At 40.4% G+C, this 22,854-nt stretch overlaps 3 protein-coding genes and 1 long non-coding RNA gene across 6 annotated transcripts in view; 2 read left to right on the top strand and 2 right to left on the bottom strand.

Annotated features, from left to right (window-relative positions):
- LOC135487566 (inositol 1,4,5-trisphosphate receptor type 3-like) overlaps positions 1–7,327 on the bottom strand; it is a 169,343-nt gene extending 162,016 nt beyond the window's left edge. For all 3 annotated transcript variants that reach the window (XM_064771414.1, XM_064771416.1, XM_064771419.1), the window contains exon 1: positions 7,099–7,327. The gene's annotated coding sequence lies outside the window, so the exon portion shown is untranslated. The remainder of the gene's footprint in view (positions 1–7,098) is intronic.
- Positions 7,328–10,895: 3,568 nt separating this feature from the next.
- Positions 10,896–14,648, top strand: LOC135487438 (putative neutral sphingomyelinase). The gene is made up of 8 exons (XM_064771079.1): positions 10,896–11,020; positions 11,336–11,438; positions 11,705–11,781; positions 12,012–12,195; positions 12,560–12,763; positions 13,149–13,281; positions 13,585–13,704; positions 13,923–14,648. The coding sequence occupies exons 1-8, from the start codon at positions 10,980–10,982 to the stop codon at positions 14,273–14,275; spliced, it is 1,215 nt and encodes a 404-aa protein (XP_064627149.1). The 5' UTR covers positions 10,896–10,979; the 3' UTR covers positions 14,276–14,648.
- On the bottom strand, positions 11,020–13,612 carry LOC135487439 (uncharacterized). Its single transcript, XR_010446849.1, has 3 exons — positions 13,496–13,612; positions 12,820–12,950; positions 11,020–11,394 (listed from the first exon to the last, which is right to left on the bottom strand). It is a non-coding gene; the product is annotated as an uncharacterized LOC135487439 (long non-coding RNA).
- A 1,556-nt stretch (positions 14,649–16,204) lies between the features above and the next one.
- Positions 16,205–22,485, top strand: LOC135487437 (headcase protein-like). The gene has a single exon (XM_064771078.1). It carries the CDS (start codon positions 16,354–16,356, stop codon positions 17,920–17,922), a length of 1,569 nt encoding a protein of 522 aa, XP_064627148.1. The 5' UTR covers positions 16,205–16,353; the 3' UTR covers positions 17,923–22,485.
- The last annotated feature ends 369 nt before the right edge of the window (positions 22,486–22,854 follow it).

Here is a 22,854-nt window from a genome sequence, read left to right as displayed (position 1 = left end):
AACCACAAGAAAGAATTCCGACCAAGCTGGTCTTGGACTCTTAGAAAGTACGAGTATCTCTCTGTTGGCAATAGACAAGTATAAGTTAGAAAGGTTTGACAGCAACATACAAATACTCCTTTCATGTAAGCAGGGAAGCAGAAAAAAGAACATGTGGTTCTCATGTTGCGTGTCAGAATAACCATGTGGTTGCATGTATATGCCAACGGCGAAGAAGACGAAAGGGATACGTAGCCGACTACTTTATGGTTCATGCAATACCGACCTAGAAGAAAGTGCCACTAAACAACGAACTTCAGCAACTTGACACGCGTCAAGAATTAAAACGAACATGCTCTCTTAAATGTACACTCTAAGAAATAAAGCTTTTGGAGCTGCTGAAAAGCCTTTTTAAAGATTTTTCTGTCAACCCACCTCGTAGAGGCTTTACGGCAAAATGAGAAACTTTTGAGATTCGTAACAGCCTCAAATGGTTTTCATTTCGATGAAAAACCCCTTCAGGGTGCATATTATTTATGTTAGATGAAAAAGCATTAAAAGTTTTTCAAAACCTCACAAACCTTTATTTCTAAGAGTGCACTGATTATCAACTCCGTTTCGAACTATTTCACCTCTTTGCTAACTGCATGTGGCATCGACTTCGTGCCCAGACTATTAATCGTCCACATTGTCATCCCGATGGTATGTCGTAGTTAAGGCAATTTACACAGTGACTGTCACGACATTTATATTTATATCACTTTAAAATGAATGACCCCTAAGCCAAGTGGTAACTTTTCCCCAAGGTTATTTACCCTCGTCAAGTTCGAATCACCTCATTGCATTACAAGGGCGAGTACTGTAGTTACGTGCATACCCGAAGCCAGAAGTTAAATAACTGAGAGTAAAGATAAGATGGTATTGACCCCTGAATCTTAATGTGCATTCTGCACCGAGTGTTGAAAGCAGTCCAAGAATTACGGCCTCACTGGGGCGATGGGTAGGAGAGATACGGCTAACTCTCACTGCAAGGTCCCATTAGCAAGTTGTTTTAACGGATAACACTTCAACTGGCAACGAGATCCGTCGAGGGCGAAAGGCAATTAGTAACTGTTCAGCTTAATTACACAGTTTTTCATCAGTTGCATTGTTTACCAATGAAGCAGAGCTGACATACCGTCACAAAGTCACTGTGGCGTTAGAGACGTTTGTGCTATGGCGAGCGGACTCTCACATACAAGAAAGGTTTTCTAATCAAAAGTCATTGTAAGAAAGGCACATTATCACCAACGAATTTTGGAGTTTTCATTGAGACAACTGTCTAATGGTGATGTCGCTCAATCATTATGCACTCGAGATACAGACTCTTAACGCTTTTAGAGCAGTAGGGGCTGGAATCCGTATTGGACCAACAAACTTATAGTATACATGTATTTCTAAAGAGGCAGTCCACTGCTTTACTAACGACTTATGTTGTTCGAAGGGCTGCTCACGATTGCACCAATGGTGCATTCCGGCCAACCAGCTCATTATATAGCCTCCGCCTGGCATCCAAACCAAGATCAATCAAAACACCAGTGCTAAATTAGAAATGTCTGACGTTCAAATAGTCATAGACACAGTTTTTTTGTTTATTTCAGAGTCAAGAATCTATCGGCGCTGCCGGAGCCGAGTTGCCTCTATGCCGATTGTTTGTAAAATATATGGTGTTGACATTCTACTCATCATTCAATATATTCAAGTATTCACCAATACCAGCCCACATATTGTGTGGCAACTGGCGCCTTAACGTGCAAGATGCACTGTTAAAATGGTATTAATCCGTTTCGTGCCACTACAGAACACACTGCATGAGACGTACTCTTAGGTGGTTGTCTCTTCTTTATTGATTGTTATCTCTTCTTTGATAGTAATCTATCACCGACTAAAACGCATAAGACCACACTCTTTCGTAGTGATTTCTTTCATTACGTCATAACGCACGTAGTAACCACAGAGCAGAATGGACAAGATATGCTCTTTGTAGTAACTGCTTTAAGAGCATAATGAAGACACGCTCTTCGGTAGTAACCGCTTTAAGAGCATAAAGAATAAGACACACTCTTCGGTAGTAACAGCTTTTAGAGCATAATGAATAAGACACGCTCTTCGGTAGTAACAGCTTTTAGAGCATAATGAATAAGACACGCTCTTCGGTAGTAACAGCTTTTAGAGCATAAAGAATAAGACACGCTCTTCGGTAGTAACTGCTTTAAGAGCATAAAGAATAAGACACGCTCTTCGGTAGTAATAGCTTTTAGAGCATAAAGAATAAGACACGCTCTTCGGTAGTAACTGCTTTAAGAGCATAAAGAATAAGACACGCTCTTCGGTAGTAATAGCTTTCAGAGCATAATGAATAAGACACGCTCTTCGGTAGTAACAGCTTTTAGAGCATAATGAATAAGACACGTCGCTCTTCGGTAGTAACCGCTTTTAGAGCATAATGAATAAGACACACTCTTCGATAGTAACAGCTTTTAGAGCATAATGAATAACACACGCACTTAGTAGAAATCTTTTCAATGACACTGCAGAGCATAATGCAGAAGACGCAGTCTTTGGTAGTAATCTTTTTATGTACAGAGCATACCAAGAAAGGCGTTGGCGCTTGTTGTAACAGTAAAAAGTCCCACATTCTGGCGCTAATGTAGCCGATATTGTGTATTTTTCCTGGAATAAGAGAATCTGACACTAGATCTATTCTATTCTTGGTTCGGCAAGGTCTACCACTTTGAATTTCCGAGTAGATTGAAAGGTATCTACAGGTGGAAAAAATCCAACCAACCATGTTCTTGACAATATTGAACTTGAACAAAATACGAGTGGGTGGTCGGATGGAGAGAATCTGTACACTCGAATGTACTTGGAGTCTGGTGAATGCTTTCGCAGTCATTCATACTTTCATCATTAACACAGTCTCTATATTCAATTTATCATCAAGTAGGTCTAAATCAAATATTTATATGAAACCACATTACCTTACACATACGATCAGCGCGTTTATGTATGATGTCGTGACTAAGATAACTCATTCAGTGGCGCATGTATAAGTTAGCATGTATATTGTGACAAAATCGTTGTTGTCTAAATAGACATTGTATCACATTCTTACCATGATGTCATATGGGAATGACTGCAGCTGGAAGTTACACTCCACAACTCTAGAAAGATTGGCTCAGTTACGAAGTTAAAAAACTAAACCAATAGGTTTTTTGGCTACAAAAGTGTGTGTTACTTATACATTATGATAATATTTGATACACATTTTAGCTTGTATCCCATCATATTTCTTTGGCTACAAAAGTGTGTATTTCTACATCATAATGATATTTCATATACATTTTAGCTTGTATTGTATCTCATCAATGTTACACACGACTGGAGCAGTCTTAAAACGGATATGAAGCTACTATTTTCCCATTGAATCTGGCAGTAGACAGCTCCTATGAAAACCAATTCTTTATAAAACGTGAAAAATATCATTTAGCTTTTTACAGCAAGTACTCGAATCTGCGCGAATATTAAAGAGCTTTTTGCCAGTTACAGTTGGCTCCTAGCGAATCATGCAGCCACGTATTGCTGCTGTACAATCCACACGGTTGAGAAGATGAGAGGAAAAAATCATCAGACAATTTCATGAAGTACATTATCCTTCACATTTGTAAGAATTGGCACTAAACGTCTCCTTGGTATCTTCGAGTATGACATAGATAAAAAAAATTGAACGGTGTCTTCGGCAGCACACATTCTCTATTGATCTGATGTGGTCACTTTAAGGTAACCGCAGTGTCTTGCCACTCTGCATATATCCAACAGTTTGTCATCGCTGCTGAGATGAACTACATCTTGTCTGAATTCGCAAAAACGGAAGGGTTGCTTTCCACAGAATGCGATTTGACGCGATATCGCATGGATTGTCCAATGCACCCGGATTTTGCCTGATATTCTTTTCCAAACAAGAACAGTGATGTTAATTTTGTCCTTGTGGTCTTAGCGTTTCTAAATCTCCGAAGGACAACCACAAGTCGACTGGGACAACAAATATGCATTGCAATGGATCCAATCGAGTGCGATTTACTTAAATAACAAATTTAAATCATCTCTCTATTTAGATAAAGTTGTTGAGAGTCTCGAAAAGTCTCCCCCGTTGTGGAGGGGGCGGTACATCGATCATCAATATGCCTCTTCCTCATTCCCCATTCAGCTAATACCCCAGCTGAAGATGCATTACGTGGAGGAGACTCTCAAATCACTCACACAGCAACTACTTGATACCACGAATGTAGAGCTCTACATCCGTTTTGATACAAATGTATCTGGATAGTAATCTGGATACTTTTGGGAAGAAAACTGACGTGTTATGTATAAAATGTTGAATATTACGTGTATTGGACTCTCTAATCATTCACACAGCAACTACTCGATTCAAATGTAACTGGACATGTTTTAAAGATATCAATGACAGTTACCGCCTCTGTTAATATCAAATACAGAAGTGAAAATGAGATCGGTCGTGTGGTGTGATCATCCAAAAATATGATACAATTCTTAATACTAAAGTCAACGAATATATTTTGTGTTTCTAACCAATCATATTTCGCACTCAAGTGTGCTGGATGAGTGTCCAATCATATTAGTGTCCAGCATCTTAGTTTTCCACTCGTCCTGATATATATCAAATACCAAGCACTGAGTGAACTATTGAGAGCAAGTGGGATCAAGTGGGGTGATAAAGTGAGGACCCTTTTAGCAAATACTCATTGAAGTGCTATGATATTGTATTATTGATGTACCATAGTAATGGTATGTCGTATTCATTGTGCTTACATCCAATAAGCAAAGGAAACTCGAAATGAATTTCGTGACAGATAAAAAGTGTGCGATGCTGACGACAAGGATATCTTACTCCGTGTTTGTAATTATTGAAATCGTATACAAACGAACGAGGCAATTTTTCCCCTCATTGAGCAAGACATGTAATGATGATGATAATAATAATATTAATGATCATATACAGTGCTTGTTTATTGCGCACTACGTTCAAATATTCAAGATGGCCATCGGTCATGTCGGTCAGAGCATCCATGGACGTGAACAAAATATGGAGATCCAAACCATTAGCCAGAATGTCGGTCAGCCATATATACATGTACATATTGTATAAATAATCGTGTTATTCAGAAAAAAATGAGATACGTTCAAAAAGTATCTAAAATCTGTGCACATGGAGGCTAGTGCAGGCTGTATGTTCATGTGCGTATATTTTGTAAGTACAATGTACACGTACATGTAGATGCATTTTGTACATAAGCTCATAAGTAAACAACAATATTTGCGTTCCTTTAATAAGGCTACCAAAATATTGAGATGTGGTATTTGATCATATCGAGCAACAATTCTATTCCTGATTGCTCGATTAGTAAAGTGTGCATTGGTTAATACGGAGGGTCTAATGTCCAATTTCTTTTAAACCAAGGCCAATATCTGCATGAAAACACGTTTTGTTTAAACTTCTGCTCCTTTAACCTTATTTTGTGTTTGGTTACTGGCCAAGCATCCAGATACTCCAGCACAAGGCAGAAGTGGGATTGCTTACCTGCTAATCACCAAAGATGTTTTTCGATTGTTTACAAGGGCACTGGCTGATAAAAAGGGATGGATTTCAGCCAGAAATTATTCCATGCATATTGAATTTCGTACGTTCAATAATGCTGACACCCTGGCTCTTCATTTTCTTATATACCTGTTGCTCTCGCAAAGTATGCAACGTTTTCATATTTGGTTATTGCCGGACCTCATGGGTCGAACATCATGCGAGAGAATCATGGGTTTGCAAGAAAGATATGCCAATACTCTTACCTTGTTCTAAGGTCAATAGCAAATATTCCACCTCTACCTTGCCTCTACCATGACTAGGTAAGTTAGATGAGGTGAGAATTTGCCACTGACCTGAGCAGATGATTTGCCAGAAACGGGGAAATGTTGTGTTCTCACAGTTGAAGGCCTCGTCACGACACCATTGCCAATATTTCTGAAATGACTGGCGATGGTGAAACATAGCTTTCACGAAATGCTTGAATACTTGATGGGCATTTCGTACTATTAGTCAAGTTCGTTGCTGAAACAAAGGGACTCAAACGAAGCAAAGGCGCATAACATGCTTTTGTAGGGTGATAGTGTGTAGTGTTATTTATTCTGCTATTTATTCACACGCCACGTAACTCTCCCATTCGTGGGTAGTTCACATCTTTGACAGAAGTTTCTCATGATGCATCCATACAGATGGCGAAGGAGAGAAAATGCTCGAAGGCAACACTTCTGCACGACCTCACATGGATTTTTTCTCATTGGCCTCATTAACAGAAACAGGTACAACATTCGTACGCATATCGACAAAACGAAAATTACCAATCGACCAAGCTAATATCAACTTCTAGCCGTAAATTAAACAGAGAAGAAAACTCGTTGAAAGAAACTGCACGCAGTATCCATTTCTTTAGGGTAAATCTGTAGGGAAACAGTACACGCTTAAAGTACGTTGATGTAGCCTAATCAACTTCTATATCGCAAAATAATGACGAAATCTTGTTGAATGAAGAAGCGCACTCGCAGTAATGAACTTCCGTATCGTAAAACATCGAACAAAAAGCTCGTTAAATGAGGTGGCACACAGTCAAGACAGTTATTTGGAAAGTTTCTCAGACCTTATGAATGGTCACCAACGACGAAATAATGTATGTAACTGGGTTTTTTTATCGCCGACAATTTTGGATAAGTTGCCCGTTTCCTCTTGCTACCGATTATGAAAGTTGATTTGCGAGTGTCCCGAAAATGAGAATGAAGTACAGTGTATATTAATGTTGCGAACTATGGTGCCGATGAACGATACTTTTCAATGAGAGAAATCGGAATCGTTTTTATCACCTGTAAGGATTATTGGAACAAACCTAAAAGGTCATTGACACGATATAAACGATGTTTGTCAACAAAATGGGAGTTCTCATAAGATTGTCGAAAACAGAAGATAAGTTACTAAGTGAGTTAGTATTACGATAAAAAGTTAAAGAAAGCACTTACCTTTTAATTCTTAGCACTTCTCTGGCTGTATATTCCTTTGATTCTTGTAAGAATCCAGTTTCTCCAATAACGAAGTTTTCAGTCTATAGACGAACAACAAACAAAGTTTTCAAACTCACAATATTACTCTTCCTCTCCGAGTGTTATCGTACTATGAGAAAAAATACTTTCAGATACAAGCAAAGTTAGTGGTATGAACGCTGGCAACGATACCTTTCTGCAGCGTTCCGACTCGTTTTGATGTATTGACCTGTTGCGAGCGAGGCGGGACATCATAGGAAAACCACGTGACCAAGCTACTCTAACCTCTTGGTAGCTTGATTCTGTGCGCTTCCATTTACATCTTTGTTTCCAAGAAAATGATTGCTTTATATTGTGAATTATGCAGGCAAAACATGGAGCAGTATGTGTTCGGCGGCGGGTGGAAGGATAGTATATCAGGTTTTGCCGCATACAGTGGGTGTGGACATTTAGTAGAGACTATGAAATGTTTTGATCCAATCGAATGGTGTTTAAACCGTCCGAGGCCATAAATGGATTTTGGTCACATCTCACGGGTTACATAACAGATTTGGTCGGTGTTAAATGTCCATGGAATCTGGTTAATACCCTCTGGACAAAGGATCCTATATTGTGCTCTTAACCCCTTCAGTATATATCAACCGCCAGGCCATTGATACATTCAGGAGCAGACTGTTTTCTGCCGCCCATTAGTCGCTTAATCGCTTATCAGCCGTATATGGACTGGGATCAATTGCATTCGATCGAGAATTAAATTTAAGGCGTACAATGAGCCCGTTTCGACCCACCAGGCTCTAGAAGGTTTAGAAAAGTGCTCTACATTCAGTACTATCAGTTTCATCTTTCAAATACATGTACAGTATTATCAACCACCCGGTATTGATTGCTCGATGAAGTTAAGTTTTGATAACGCTGTATATGGCGAAATAATTGTCTGATCTCATGACTCTTCTTCTTCTCTTCTTCTTCCTCTTCTTCTTCTTCTTCTTCTTCTTCTTCTTCTTCTTCTTCTTCTCCTCCTTCGCATTTGATGACAAAAAGCTGCCGACCTTCCGAGTTGTTTTTCACTCCTCCTAGGGAACTCGTTGTGCGGGCAACTTGCCTTAGAACTACATTATCTTATTAAATCACCATTCCATTGCAAACATCTACTCTAAAATCCTGTTGTCAGTATTCGGGCCTATAATATGCTTACTGCGAGTCATATAACTCTATACCTGATAACTATTATATCTTAGAAATGTTTTTATGGTATATGAAGGATGAAGGTTTCGTATTAGCTTACCTTTAAAACACAAATAAACAAAGACATCTTATAACAACGTTTGAGGGGTAAGCATAGATAATGGAATACAATTTGCCATAAATTCAAGCTATGTGTGGCCCCCCACCCATAGTCTTTTGCCCGCTTCTTTTGTATTTCTTTTCGAGGTAAACACGTATTTTCATAAGGTAAACCCCATTTTTTTAATCCACTGGGATAGAGAAAACGTACTAAATATATATATCGAGACATCTCAACGATCAAAACAAAATAGCGTAATTTGTCTTCCGAAATGATGGTGACCTTGGACTGCCTTTTACCAATTTGCTTGGCATTCATGTATATCCCATCCATTATAAAGTGAGGATGCACGAACACAGTCAAGAGTACATGTTGGCTACATGGATTTTATTTTCTGTTGGCTATCATTGATATATAGTTTGTGTCAACGCAGTCAAGCCGGCCGAAGCGTGTAGTATGACAAACGTAGCTAAACCGGTGTAGAAGTTTTAAATGTCCTGTAAATGTGATAAAATTTCAGGGGAACAAATGATTCTATTACACGCTTTAATCTCTCTACGGTCATGGCCTTTATACTAACTATATGCATGTGCCATTATCCGTCAGAATACAATAGGGCCGGACAGTTTTTCCAAAGGGGACATTTTCTACTTCAACACCGGCTTAAAAGCATCAACACAGAATTCTCCAAGGGCATGCAGGCCGCTTTATAGGCATCCTTGGGGATTGATTTATAGTTTAAAAATACTGGTTTCTATCAATCTGCACCAGACTGATACAATTAGGATGTTGTTTAGTAAGTGGAACTTAGGATACAATGATGACAAACAATAATAGATCTCATTCTCTGTGGTGTCATCCCACCGGAAAACTGATGCTATGGTAAACTGATGACATGTTTGAACCAGAGAGTCATAAAAATTAAATATTGGCACCAGTGAACTTTATCTTCCATGGACACTGACATCATCAATTTCCAAGTGTCAATACAATTTGACAGGAATTTAAAGCATAAGGGATAGATTTACCTACATGTGCGAAAAAGACGCAACCCGTTTTAAAGGGACAGCTTGGGCGTAGGATTTACCTGACCAGGATACATATGTAGTTCCCCTGCTTGCCACCATGCGCCACCACTTGTAGTATCACACGGATAGAAGATTCAACCGACACGCAAGAGAGGACGTAGGCCTGTTACAGCGCCACTCACGGGCACAATTAAACCTTGTTTTTGTGGCTTGTGTAGCAAAACCTTGATAAAGTCAACATCAACTGGGACACCAGTATATGTGCATAAATTTCAGAAGAGGGCGAATTTAGTCCTCATCTTACGACATACCAGAAACGAGACTGTTAGCTGAGGCATCTCACAAGAACGTCTCTGCACGAATTCATCAAAGCAGATCCACTTCCAGTCCATTAATTCCAATCAATGTCCCGCTTGCTGTGATTGATGTCACGCGACTGTTTTCAAACAGATTATTTTAATTGCTTTTGATTTTTGTAATTGCAACACGCCATATATTTTGATCGCACAGAACGCCATAAGCTGCGGTTGACGCACGAAACTAAAGGTGGGAGAGCTCGGAGGGGGGGGGGGTAGCAGAAGACAGACCGTGACCTGTATATGACAGATCCCACCCGTATACCCACATCATCGCCTGCATGGTCACATCCAAGGGGCCACGCATGTCTTCATTACCAACGAGTCAATGGAAGATAAGGACCACTGAGTCGCACTTTTGGAAACAGGTAGAAATTATTTCTGCAAGTAGCCTGGAGGGTTCGAACTCGGAATTTCGGCACACAAATTCTACAGGCCTACCGTCTGCCACAGTCATGTAACAAGAATAAACGGATTCTTGTCTCCTAACCGACAGTTACAAATTAATTTCTATCGGAAAAAGTGCATTTTTATTTATGTTTCGTTGTCTTCAAATAGGGTAGGGCGATTGGAAAGTATGGCCTTGGTTTTGAACGATTTTGATTGACCATGGCTAACCTTGGCTGGTTAATTTCGCCTGCCGACATTATCCAGACCACTCTTTCAATCTGTTTTAGGAGACAATAATGAAATTATAAAGTAATCCAGGTTTAGTTAGTCAGAGTATGACATATCCGAGTCCAAGGTCAGTGGTTATTGATCAAGGACACATCCCCTGGCTAGGGGCCCGAATAATTCCATTAAAGGGACAACCGGAGATATGTGTTGGTTTTTCCAACAAAAATAGCTTCCAGTTGGCCCGTGGGCTTCCCCAAACATGATTTTTGAGAAGTCACTTTAACTTTCACACAAGGTCATGACTAGCGCCGGGTCATAGGTTGCTGGGACTGTGCCTGCGCGCGGGCACCAGTGCTGGTTGGATATCTGGCATTTCAAAGATTTTACAGCGCCAACGGCAAAGCTAGGAACTAAACAGTGTGCCGAAGACAACGCTGACGATTGGATCCTTACGGCCAGAGTAGAAATAAGCAACGACGCCCACAACAAAGTGCCATTTCTCGAATTTTAGTGGTTTTTTTAGCTAATTATATAACTTTATCCCTTTTATCGACCAAAGTTACCGACGTCAGCATGACGGGCCTAACACTAAATGTGTTAACTTTGAATTCATGGTGAGTAATATATAATCGGAACGTGTGATTTAGCCAACGTTTCGATTACACATACGACATTTCTAGTTTCGGACCATGTAAATAGGCCTACAGGGTATCTCAAAAACATTTCACATTTTAAATTTTTATCGGTTCACGCTTTCATTTACCCATTGTTTGGAGTTACGGACAAGTCACAATAGCCATATGCATGATTTCATCGATTCCTATCTCATTGTGCATTTTCTTCTCCCACCAATTGTTGTCTACATGTCTTGCTCTCTGATTACATTCTCATGTTCTTGATCATATTCTTCTTTCCCGTTTCTCTTCCAGGGGTGTGCACACACCGTTTGCCTGCCAGTACCGCCATGAGAGGATAGCTGCTATAGGAGCTGAAGTTGCTAAGGGAGAATATGATATTGTGACCTTGCAAGAGGTTGGTAGATGAGATTGAGAACGAATAGATGATGTTTCAACAATTATTTCAAAGCATGTTTTGTTAAACAAATTGTGTAGAAGTTGCAATTGCTGTTGTCCTGCAAACAGCGGTGTCTGTTGAAGGGTTCCACTTTATTTGCAATACTGGTTAAATACATGTAATTAACTGTACATACTTAACTGTTTTGTACCGACATTTCTTAAACATACTCAGATAGCAAGTTTGTTTAACATGTGATAAATATCCAACCTTTCTTGTTTCAGATCTGGTGCCAGAGTGATTATGACAAATTGTGTAAGAAGATCACGAGTGTGATGCCCTATACCCATTATTTTCATAGGTAAGGGTAAGAGGCATCTAAATTTGATGAATTTTATCAGTGCCACAGTGTCCATAAAGACTCAGTACAGAGCCAACACATATCATAATACTATTCAACAAAATTGCAAGTTCCAGTTACCAAAGTATTATTTAGGAAAAGGTATGATAAAGATCAAATGAGAAATCTATAAGCGCTTTTCAAGATGTACGCCAAGTTCTTCGGCATTTAAAACAATGTTCTTCTTTCAGTAACATGATTGGTACTGGAGTGTGTCTCTTCTCAAAGTATCCGATCCTCGAAACATTCCTTCATCGTTATCAGGTCAACGGGTTTGCTCACAGGTTCTACCACGGTGACTGGTTTGGGGGGAAAGGTTGTGGGCTTGCCAAGATTGATGTCAAGGGATTCAGGATCAATGTGTATGCCACACATGTAAGTTGAGGCCATTCCACTTTAACTACCGGTACTAATGGCAAGGTTCATGTCACATTTCTAGTTTAGTATCAATGCCGTTACCAGGCTTAAAACGGGCATCGCTATGAGAGAGCGGTTTTGATAAAGACTAAAAAATGGTTACTACTTCTTGGTCGACTTGCTAAGACTTGATAACTTAGAGAGGGACAGAAGAAAAGTTGATGATGATGCTTGTTATATACATGTGAGTGCACAGTGCAGGTACCAGTACTTACAGGCTACTGGTGAGGAATTGGCAAAAATAACTGAATAATGCTGCACTGATAAATATTCTCCCATTTTGACATGGTTATTTTGGTTTCTTCATTTGACCATGTTCCAGATGCATGCCCAATACAGAGTAGTAAATGACGAGTATCTGGCTTGCCGAGTTTCCCAGGCATTTGAGATGAGTCAGTTTATTAAGACAACTAGCGATTCATGTGATATGGTGATTGCGGCTGGAGATTTTAATGCCCGTCCTGACAGTGTGGCATATAGTGTCATAAGAAAGAATTCTCTGCTGAAGGATGCTTGGCTTGATCAGGTCAGTATGAGGAATTTAGAAAGGATCTAGAATGTGTTGTTTTATCCTACGTTTACCTTCCTTGACTGAGAAAAATTTGTCTCCTTCAAATTGGCATGGCCTCGTGGCATTGGCCAATGGGAAATGGCCAGTTCTTGGTCACACTAGTCAGTTTTCAATATCATCTGTTGATTAGACATTGGTTGATCTGAAAGATAAAGAATTGTTTTCTGTATTCCTGACTCGACCAGAGAAGTACTTAAATCACTTGCAACTCTGGTATGAAGGCCAAGGCAGTACCAAACCAGAGGTCAAACTTAGCGTTGAAAATTGAGACACTGCCACGCTGCAAACAAAATGATATAATGTGCTCCACATATCTATACTATGCAAATTTCAATTTCAGAAAGTCAAGCCATCGAACCCAGAGACTGGTAACACAAGTGACTTACCCTCTAATCTATTCCATTCAGCTTATTGGTTGAAAAACTTCCCGCATGGTGAGAGAATTGATTACATAATGTACAAGAATAACCAAGGTAGGGAAACTTCAAGTCATTGATAATAAAACGAAGTGTTAGTGCATACTCTTATGAGGACTTTGAATCGGTATCGGAAGCTGGAAATGCGATTTAAACGTCTGCCGATCACGGTGCTGATTCAAAGTTCTCAAAGTTGAATTGCCCCAGCAATTGGCCAAACTTGGACAGTCAGTTTCTCTTACAGTATCTGAATCTGTATCTTCAAACATACCCGGTGCTTTATGTGCTGCTGGCTTTGGCTAGTGGTGGCCCTGAAAGAGCTTGTATCTGAAGATGTTCAAGTGTGTTATTTTCCTCCAGGTTGTAGCATCGAGTGTCTGGATTGTTCTGTAACGATGGGCAAGATACCAGACCAGACGTTTCCATATTCTGACCATGAAGGCGTGGCGGCTGTCTTCACTCTTAGGAGAAATATCACTGGTAAGATTGAAATACATTGTAGACATTTTCACAGTTATTCAATCATCTGAGTTTGAACCACTGACAGCAAGTGAACTGGGAGTCACATGCTCTACAATTTCATCACTGTGCTGTGCTCTGATATACTTACATGTGCAGTGCCTACCTTACCTGTTTTTGGGAGCTTGCATGTATCATTCTGCATGTTTCAAATATCATCTGCCGTTCTTTTCTTTCAGCCATGGGACCCGTCTTGGAAATCAAGGACATTGAAGAGCGAGACGGAGCACTCAACGATGCACTGGGGATCTTGCAACAAGGATTAACTCGTGTTGACTTTGAAAAGATGCTCTACCTTGGATATGTGGTGGTCTGTCTCCTCCTCTTCATTTTTTTCGGATGGACCAATCCAATATTTGAACTGAGCTGTCTTTACACCTTGTTACAATGCATCCTGAGTGTATTGATATGCTTCGGCATCTGGATGGGTGTGGTCTACAAAACAGCAGAGGGAGCTGGACTACAGAATGCGCGCAAGGATATAATCAATCTACGGAATGCCACCAAGGCAGAGCGGGAAGCCCGGCATTGAGGCAATGCTATGTCAGTCTGGTATTAGCTGCAGTTACATATCCCAAGTACAGTAGTTATTTCATTTGGATGACAAAAATCAAAATACTGGCTGGTTACTCCAGCAGTAGAGAACGTATTGCCAACCAAGACCACCTTGAAACATTCTGAACCATCAGTTACCTCCCCTCAGTGGTGTAACAGAGTCCGGGTCGGCAGAGTTGATCCAAGGCTTGAGGGTCTAGATGCCTTGAAAAGGCTGGATTGAATTAATTCTAAAAAATAAATGTCGAGACTCTGTATTATATATTTAGGTTTAGGGCGTTTTTCTATTAATGGTGCTTTATATGTTGATGCCATTGGTAAAGTGCTTGGACAAAACTACGTTATCTTTAGTAGAATTGTATTTATTGTTTTGTTTTAAAATTAAAAACGTGAATCTTTTTTGCGAATGTCCTTCAGTCAACATTTACGTAGGTGTAGAAATGTGTGTGTGTGTAAAAAATTAACCTGTGTGTCAAAATGTATGATATTTCGCCGAAGACCATGTAAAAGTGTTCCACTGGCTGGTTGTGACAACCCAGCCGTGTTGGAAATTGGATGTGACATGTTTTCATGTCCTCACTTATTTGAAGGTGTTGAACAAGTTGTTTTGACCTCTTGTCTTAAGTTCTCAAGGACTGATCTACTTGTGGCTCTGATTTTGCTAATCCGTTTTAAAAGATTCAAACTGCGGTGGATATTTGTCTCTGTCTAAACATCTCCAGCAAGTTGGCTGCGACCTCAATGCAGATGTACTAGCTTCAAGGGCTTACCCTAGTCTTGGTTGTGACTTTGTCTCTGCTTTGTTCTTGAAGGATAAAACATCTCCAGATCTGTATTGTCCATAATGCTCATACTGCAGGTTGGCTGTGACCGGACCTTCATGCTGATTCAAGTAAAGAAGTTGGAGGATAAAAAGCAGTTGTCCACTCATATTCTTCACCACATTTTTTCGGCGCCCATTGCTGGAAAATACCAAGACGGATAGTTAGTCATAAAATCATCAGATGGCGATGTTGTAGCTTTAGCCTGCAATCTCCCGGTCTTCGGGCCGTCTGTCGAATTTTACATGCACCCGCTGAAATTCAGGTAGAGTGAAACAGGCTTGGCAACGATGATCACCATTGACGACGCTTGGAGAATGTTCTCTTGATAGTTGAGCTACAGCCTTCGATACACCCTGGCCATTGTGGTTTTCAATTGCCCCACCTCTCAATAAGACTACTTATTATAAGGCCTTGGGTCTCTATAGAGCCATGTTAGGACCCATCCTGAGGAAATCGGGGGTAAATGTTCGCTATTAACCACGATTTTCAAGGATTGACGGTTTTTGGGGAGGGACTGAGATGATACGCATGTGTCGTGTAATTCACGTGTTACGACATTAAGAATAACATCCTGTACTAAGCATTGGTTATACTCCCACCTGTCGATATTTTGTATATGATGATGGAGTAAAAAACGTCTATTGACTCTCAGGATGTGAGAACAGTAAATTAGTATAGAGTCATATTGTTTATGTCGAGTATGGTTCACTCGTCTGCAAAACATCCGGGTTTGGTCTGGAAGCCTGTTCCCTTCAGACTTTACTGGTCTAAAACATTGCTCGGCTTTCGAAAAACCGCCAAATTACTAGGGCCGCAAGGACTATTATCATGATTACTCCCAGATTACGCTGTAGTACAATCATTTCTGAAATTTGTTTATATCCTGTCCATTCATTCATGGCAGACGATAACCATGCTGCGGGAACCACGTGATATCTTTATTAGTAAACACTTCTATCCTCGATACAGGGGTTATTCAATAACTGCATGTCAATACACAGATATGAGGCCCTGCAGTCGAGATAGCTATACGCTTATTGGCTGAAGAAGGTGACCTTCCCAGGCACGTGAACGCCTCTATTGAGGAAAACAAAATAGAGCAGTGTTTGAAAACACGAACAGATGGAGTTGTCGGTACAGTAGCACGAAGGATAATCGCTGTTTTTCGTCGGTCCTTTCGATTTTAGAGGCTATCATTTCTACTGGTACATTCCTGGATATCGTAGGAATCATGCCGAACCATCGCCACAAAAAACAAGCGCCTGTGTCAAACGGTAAGCGAAGGGGAAGTGGGGAGGAGAACGACGAAAGCAAGAATCAGCAGTCTACTGAGCCACATGCCAATGGTGCGGGTGCTGAAGGGCAACAACGGCACGTGCGAGAAAATGACCATGTGCGAGGGGCGCAAAGGGACATTGAGAATAGAGACCCTCAGGGTCAGCAGGGCCAGGGTAGTATGGTGAAATGCTGTTTACCTACAGGATGTGAAGTTTGTGAGATGATAACTGTCAATGATCCTCATGATGCGGTCCGAGTGATTTGCAACAATGAACAATGTGATCAGAGTGACTGGATGCATAAGGAGTGTTTCGATATGTGGGAAGATGTCGTCTTGGCTTATCTTCGTTCCTGTGGTCGTGCCCGGAGTTGGTCTGAGAAGCAGCGCTTGCAGAATCTGTGGACCAAGAAAGGATACGATCTGGCGTTTAAGGCTTGTGACTGTAAGTGTGGTCGCGGTCATCTGAGGAAGGATTTGGATTACATCCCGAAGGCGAATACAAAACGTCGCAATAAGAAGAAGTCGACCAATGACAAGCCCATGCCGGTTATAAACACTGGTAAGCATGAGAAAACCCACCATGCTAATGGTAATGGTAGTGGTAATGCCAATGGCGGCGGAATCATGGCTGTCATGATTAATAATATTAACACGAACGGCATTGGTGTCCACCCGAATGTCAAGCGTCACATGTCTGGTCCCTTGCCCCCAACTCATGCAACTCCTTCCAATGTTCAACCACATCAGAGAGTTCGCCATCTTAGTCTGACAAGCACTGGGTCCAGTCCCCCAAACTCGTTGGGTTCTCCAGCAACAGTGACTCCTCCATCTACACCTTGTACTCCAAACGTGGGTGGTTCCAAGAAGTCAAAGTTTGATTTCTTTGCTGATGCCTCGCAGGCTGCTGCTGGGAATATCTTCAAGCGTCGACCAGACTTCATGTCATTCAGCATCTTGCCGCGCCACAAGCAGAACCCTTACCACATCAAGATGGAAGATGATGGCCCGCATGGTAACGATGATACCCGCAGCTTCATTCTGTCACACCTCAGCTCTTACAAGGCAACCAACATCTCTTGTCTCCTATGCAAAACTAGGATGTCCGTCTTCGACCGATACCCTTTGATCGATGGCACCTTCTTCCTGTCTCCAGTCATGTATGACCAGACGAGTGCATACCGTGTCCAAATGGATGGCAAGACCCAATACTTGCAGGCTGTCTGTATGCGATGTTTGGAAGGGGGTGTAATCCTGCGTTGTGGAGCATGTGGAAGGCGTTGGGATGGAAGCACATTGCTGCTCGGTACCATGTATTCTTACGATATATTTGCTGCAACTCCATGTTGTCAGAAGCGTCTAAGCTGCAAGCATTGTCAGATACCGATTATTATATGTGGGCTACAATTCTACAGCGAGTATAGCCATGCATTGCCATGCCCGAGTTGTAAGATAGAGGATCACCACTTTGTTAAACCCCTACAAGAAGTTTACATCATCCAGCAGCCAAATATATGCAAGTGACACTCTCCAAAAGTCAATTCTAGGCAATTTTAGTGTATTGTTCTTGTATGAACTCCTGCCTGGTACTGGTACGTGTTCCAACCCATATCGTATTCATAAAAGTGTGACTGTCATAAAACCAGTGAACTTGATGAAGTTCCTATAAAATTGGCACTCAACTGTTGAGGTGTAGCTTTTGTCAATGATAGGATGTTTTGAATGGACTTCGTTGAAAATAGTAGGGACAGGAGTAGTAGAAATGAAGTAAAATAGCTTGCCTGTTCCTGATCTATATTCTTTGGACACACATCATAACTTAACTGTTACACTCATCGACTTGGACTCATTTTTGGTTGTTTCCGAACGGATGGATTTGCTGCTGTTAGGAGAAGGATTGCGGACTGTTTAACCTTAGTTGGTTGAGTTTGAAAGCTGTAGTTTGTAGACAGTTGTCTTGTTCCCAGTGTGAGGCCAGTATAGCATGACATGTTCAGATAAGATTCTTTCATCTGCTGCAAACATTTGAAATTGTGAGGATTTTCTGCCACAATTACGTTTGATGCGGGATCAGGGTACTTGGTGCTAAACAGGAATGACCCTGGTCACTCCGTCAGGGCTCGATCCTCAGGACGGTATCGATGTCTAAGTGTTGTTTCTAGAAGATTCCTTCGCCATCTCTACCTGTCATTAATTTGGATTACAGACTCTGAAAGAAAGGTAAATAGTCTATGTCATTGTGTCATATTCATAAAATGTGCTTGGATTTTGAGTGTCAACAATTTAGATTTAATGTGGAATATTTTCATCTGAATGTCAATGGATACACTTTTGCTCGATCTGATTGTGGGATTGTATATGCTACATACAGTGTATTTTCTAAAAAAAACAATGGATTTGAATTAACCATGATAAAGTTGAAGAATCTTGTGATGAGGATTTTTTTGGTGAAAGCTTGGAAGGAATAAACATGATTATGGGCATTTGTGCCACTGCACACAGTCGGTCGTTGGATAGTTGTCTTGGTATACATGGATGGATGTGCTATTTTTAAAACCAGCACGAGACTGCGATCTTCCTTAAAAATGGACACCAACTCTCCTCCGGCTGGCGGGCGATGGTCAAATAGTGATGGACTGTACCAAGGCAACTGACAATGACAAGACAGAGAGAGATTCACATGGGAGTAATATATTTATGTACATGCATCATATCAACTATATTATTGTATTTTTCATGTATATTTCACTCTTAAACCCGGTGTAAGATTCCATGCAGGCTTCAGGCATCGCATTGCATTGTCAGCATGGAGGTTTAAAACTTGATCATGATTATGTTTGACTTGAGTCCCTCTCATGGCTCTTGGAATGCTTCGGCGGTGATAGAAACTACTGTCACAGAGTCACAATGAGTTTGGACATCATTTAACTGAATTGGCAATGATAAAGGTAATGTTCAAAATGCTTACTGACTTTAAATTATGTCGCAACCTTTACTCGATTGATATCTTTGACAATTGCAATGTCTTTCTGAAAATTGTGCAAGCTGAAAATATACCTACCAGTTCTTGGTGCAGAGATTTGGCTCTCTTAAATGACTGAGCTCATACTTCTGAATAATGTGTTGAAAAGTGATATTATTCAATTTGAGCGGGTCAGCAATCATTACATCCTATTTGTCCTAGTCTGCACAATGATCTCCATGTTTTTGAGGGTTGGCAACTTGCCAATGTATCAGTTGTTGTCAGGATTGGCACTTAGCCAGGACTTGATCCTGCGTCTGTGCATGTGGCGCTTTCATGTCAATGGGTAGGCCTAAAGAGATGATATGAATACCAGGATAAGAAATCATACTATATAATGTTCTCAGTAATTACACTGCCAAAGATTGAAAAATGTTGTGAAGATTTTTTATTGTGCTGCAACTTGGAAACAATGAGCGGGTGATGTTTTATCTAACGTTGCATCAATTTAACTCAGGCAAAGCATTATTTATTTGTTGGTGCTTTGGAGTAGCAAAAAGTTTTGGACAATCTCGTATTTTCCTCTGCCCCAAAATCTCCAAAAAATTGTAAAATAAACCTTTGTTTGCTCCGGAATTCTGATGATACCACTATAACCTGAGGTACCTGAAAATATCATTGTTTCTTACTTTGTCTCACGGTCTGGTGATACAGTCCCCAGCCTCAGATTGATGGGCAGTGGGGTACTTTCAGTTGCTGCACGTGGATGTTTGGAGTAAACTGATCTTGACCAGCATTATGAATAGTAAGGGAATAGTATTGGGAAGTTTCCTTTTTTTCAAGGAAAACTTTGAGTTCATCTCTCCCTCTGATCTATTACCTTTCATATTTCATTTAAAAATAAGAAATTATCAAAAAATTATTGTTATTTCTGTTTTTATCAAATCCTACTCCAAGATAGTGTTAAAAATCCAAGCACCAACTCATAAAAAAGTATCGTCTCGTGTGCTAGTTATTGTGACTATCCATTCCCATTACCCATGCATGTTGTTGTTGGTATCGATAACTGTGCCAAGGCCATGACTGAATGAAATAAGGAGGGTGGTGAAGGGAGGACTTCAGCTGTCATGTCTTTGTGCACTATTGATTGTCATGGGCTACACTTCCCAAGCCCAAAACATGCAAAGAAGATATGTCAGACAATGCCCAGGGAAGTGGGCCAATTAAAAATTGGTATGTGAATCGGGGAATAACCCATTGAAACTTATTTCATGAAGCCAGGATTCCTGAACTAATGTAGCACTGAAGGAAACAAAATTTTTGAATCTCAGAACATTTCCTCAATGTGTTCATACACAAGTTGTCGAGCTCGGTTTTTCAGTGATATATAAGTTGAAGTCCACTTTTTGTCATAGGCCTGCACATGAAACTGTAAGTAGGTGTTTGCCATTGTGATTTTGTACTGTAGAGATGCTAGACACAGGAGGCAAGGGGTTGAAGACCTTAGTCATATTAGTTGACTCCTTTAGTTTGTGAAAGGCCTGTGAGTGATGGTAACTGTTTTGGGGTTATTGTACATGTATGATGCTTCAGGAGGCAGCTTTTTATTGATTTATATCTGTGCTAATCATTTCACAGGAAACTTTGTATAATCCGCATATAACCTGTACTTTCAAAACAAAACAAATGTATATTTTAGGTGATGATAATTTGGCATTGTGTTGAACTTCTAGCATTTGGATGTTATATTAGTGACTGTCATCTTTTATGTAATGATACTGTTAGCTTTAGGCTAGCTGTGGTTAGGTCTTGAGCAGACTTTCATGAGAATAGCATAGGCCCTACGTTTTTTCAGTGTTATGCTTTGCAACTTAGTTAGGGAGAGTGTTTTGTTGTACATTGTACATGTATGTCTTGTAAGCAAGAACTAGAATAGTAGCAGGGGTTGATACAAGTAGGATACAATTCAACTGCCCAGTAAAATGCCTATTCCCAGGAGTTGAGAATGTATTCACATCTTGTTCGGCTCTGGTGGGTATGTAGTGTATGAGCTAGTGCAAAAGCGTGGACATTGCCAGTCTGTGGTGATGCTCCACTGAAAATTCTCAGCTGGGTGATCAATAGGCTATTCAGATCGATTGCCATTTTGAAATCCACTGTTGTAAATATTGTCGAACACAGACAATCAGTATTGAAGCCTCGGGAGGCCTTGTTTAAAGCAACATGTTCCATGAAGTGTTCCATAAAGCACACCAAGGGAAAGGATAAAAATCATTCTTTCCGAAAGCCTCCACCTTTTCGGACATGCTGCAGTCTGTGAGAGGGTCCTTTGTAAAAAGGTTATCCATACAAAGAGTATTGGCTACATTACCGTAGTGTAAGATCCATCTTGACCCTCAAGCTTTGGATCCACTCTGCCGACCCGGACTCCATGACACCAACGGCAACAGACGGAGTACCTCTGATGGTTCAGAATGTGTGCGATCAAGCTTCCATTTTTGTTGGATTTGACAGCTGCTTTTTTATAAGAAGCTTTTAAATTCAACATATACATGGATTAGATTGGCATTCACGCAAGCCATTGCAACTTCATGACTGTTGGGACCTTAGCCTTAAAACATATGACTGTCCCAGTTGTGATAATGTAAGATTCTAGCTGTGTGCCATATTGAGATCTATTGTTCGCATGTCAACTCATCTATACTGGTAGGGTTTGATTTCATTGGACTTCCTGCTCTTATTTGGCAGCTTAAATCTTTACAGGAGAAGTACCATAGTTTTATTTGATTTGATCATTGCATTTCGTATCTGATAATATGGTAAATATTTTTGGTGAAAGAAAGATGCCAGACATTTATTTTGTTACCAACTCAAAAACACTTCTATTTGAAATTCATGTACTGTTGTACAAGAAGCCTTTTTTTTAAAAACTTGTTATCCAGTCAATTCATGTTCGTTTCTGGTATTTCGGCAAAATGTTTGTCTGCAGAATTCTGCTACACTGTGAAACAGTGCATTTTTTTTTTTTTTTATAAATGAAAGTTAATTGTGTTGGAAATATCAGAACTGCAGTAGCAGGTGCCATGTTTATTCCATGTGTACCATTAACCATATGTGCTTTCACTGTATGTAATTGTTAGTAGACCTGTAATCTACCCAGCATCCCAAGAAGAACTTCCAAATAAATTTGACCCTATTATACCTTGACTGTTACATGATTGGCAGCAGTGGCTGGTCCAGAAATTTTGGAAAGTGGAGGGCGCAGCCGAGCCTAAATGGACCTTTTGCGGGAATCTTAGGTAAAAAATCAGTAGAAGCATTGGTTTTTTGGGGAGAGGTACCCTGAAACGTTATTGTTCTCCACCAGAAAAAGGGAGGGGGCTTCTCTTTGAGTTATGACAAGACAGTATCTGTGTCAAATGAAATTGAAAGTTCTTTCTTGTACTCGCAGGTACATTTCGGTTGCTTAAACAAGATTTCACCTTACGAAGACA

This window comes from Lineus longissimus, chromosome 5 (genome assembly GCF_910592395.1).
Source record: "Lineus longissimus chromosome 5, tnLinLong1.2, whole genome shotgun sequence".
NCBI classification, from domain to species: Eukaryota; Metazoa; Nemertea; class Pilidiophora; order Heteronemertea; family Lineidae; genus Lineus; species Lineus longissimus.
This window is presented reverse-complemented; position numbering and strand designations above follow the sequence as displayed.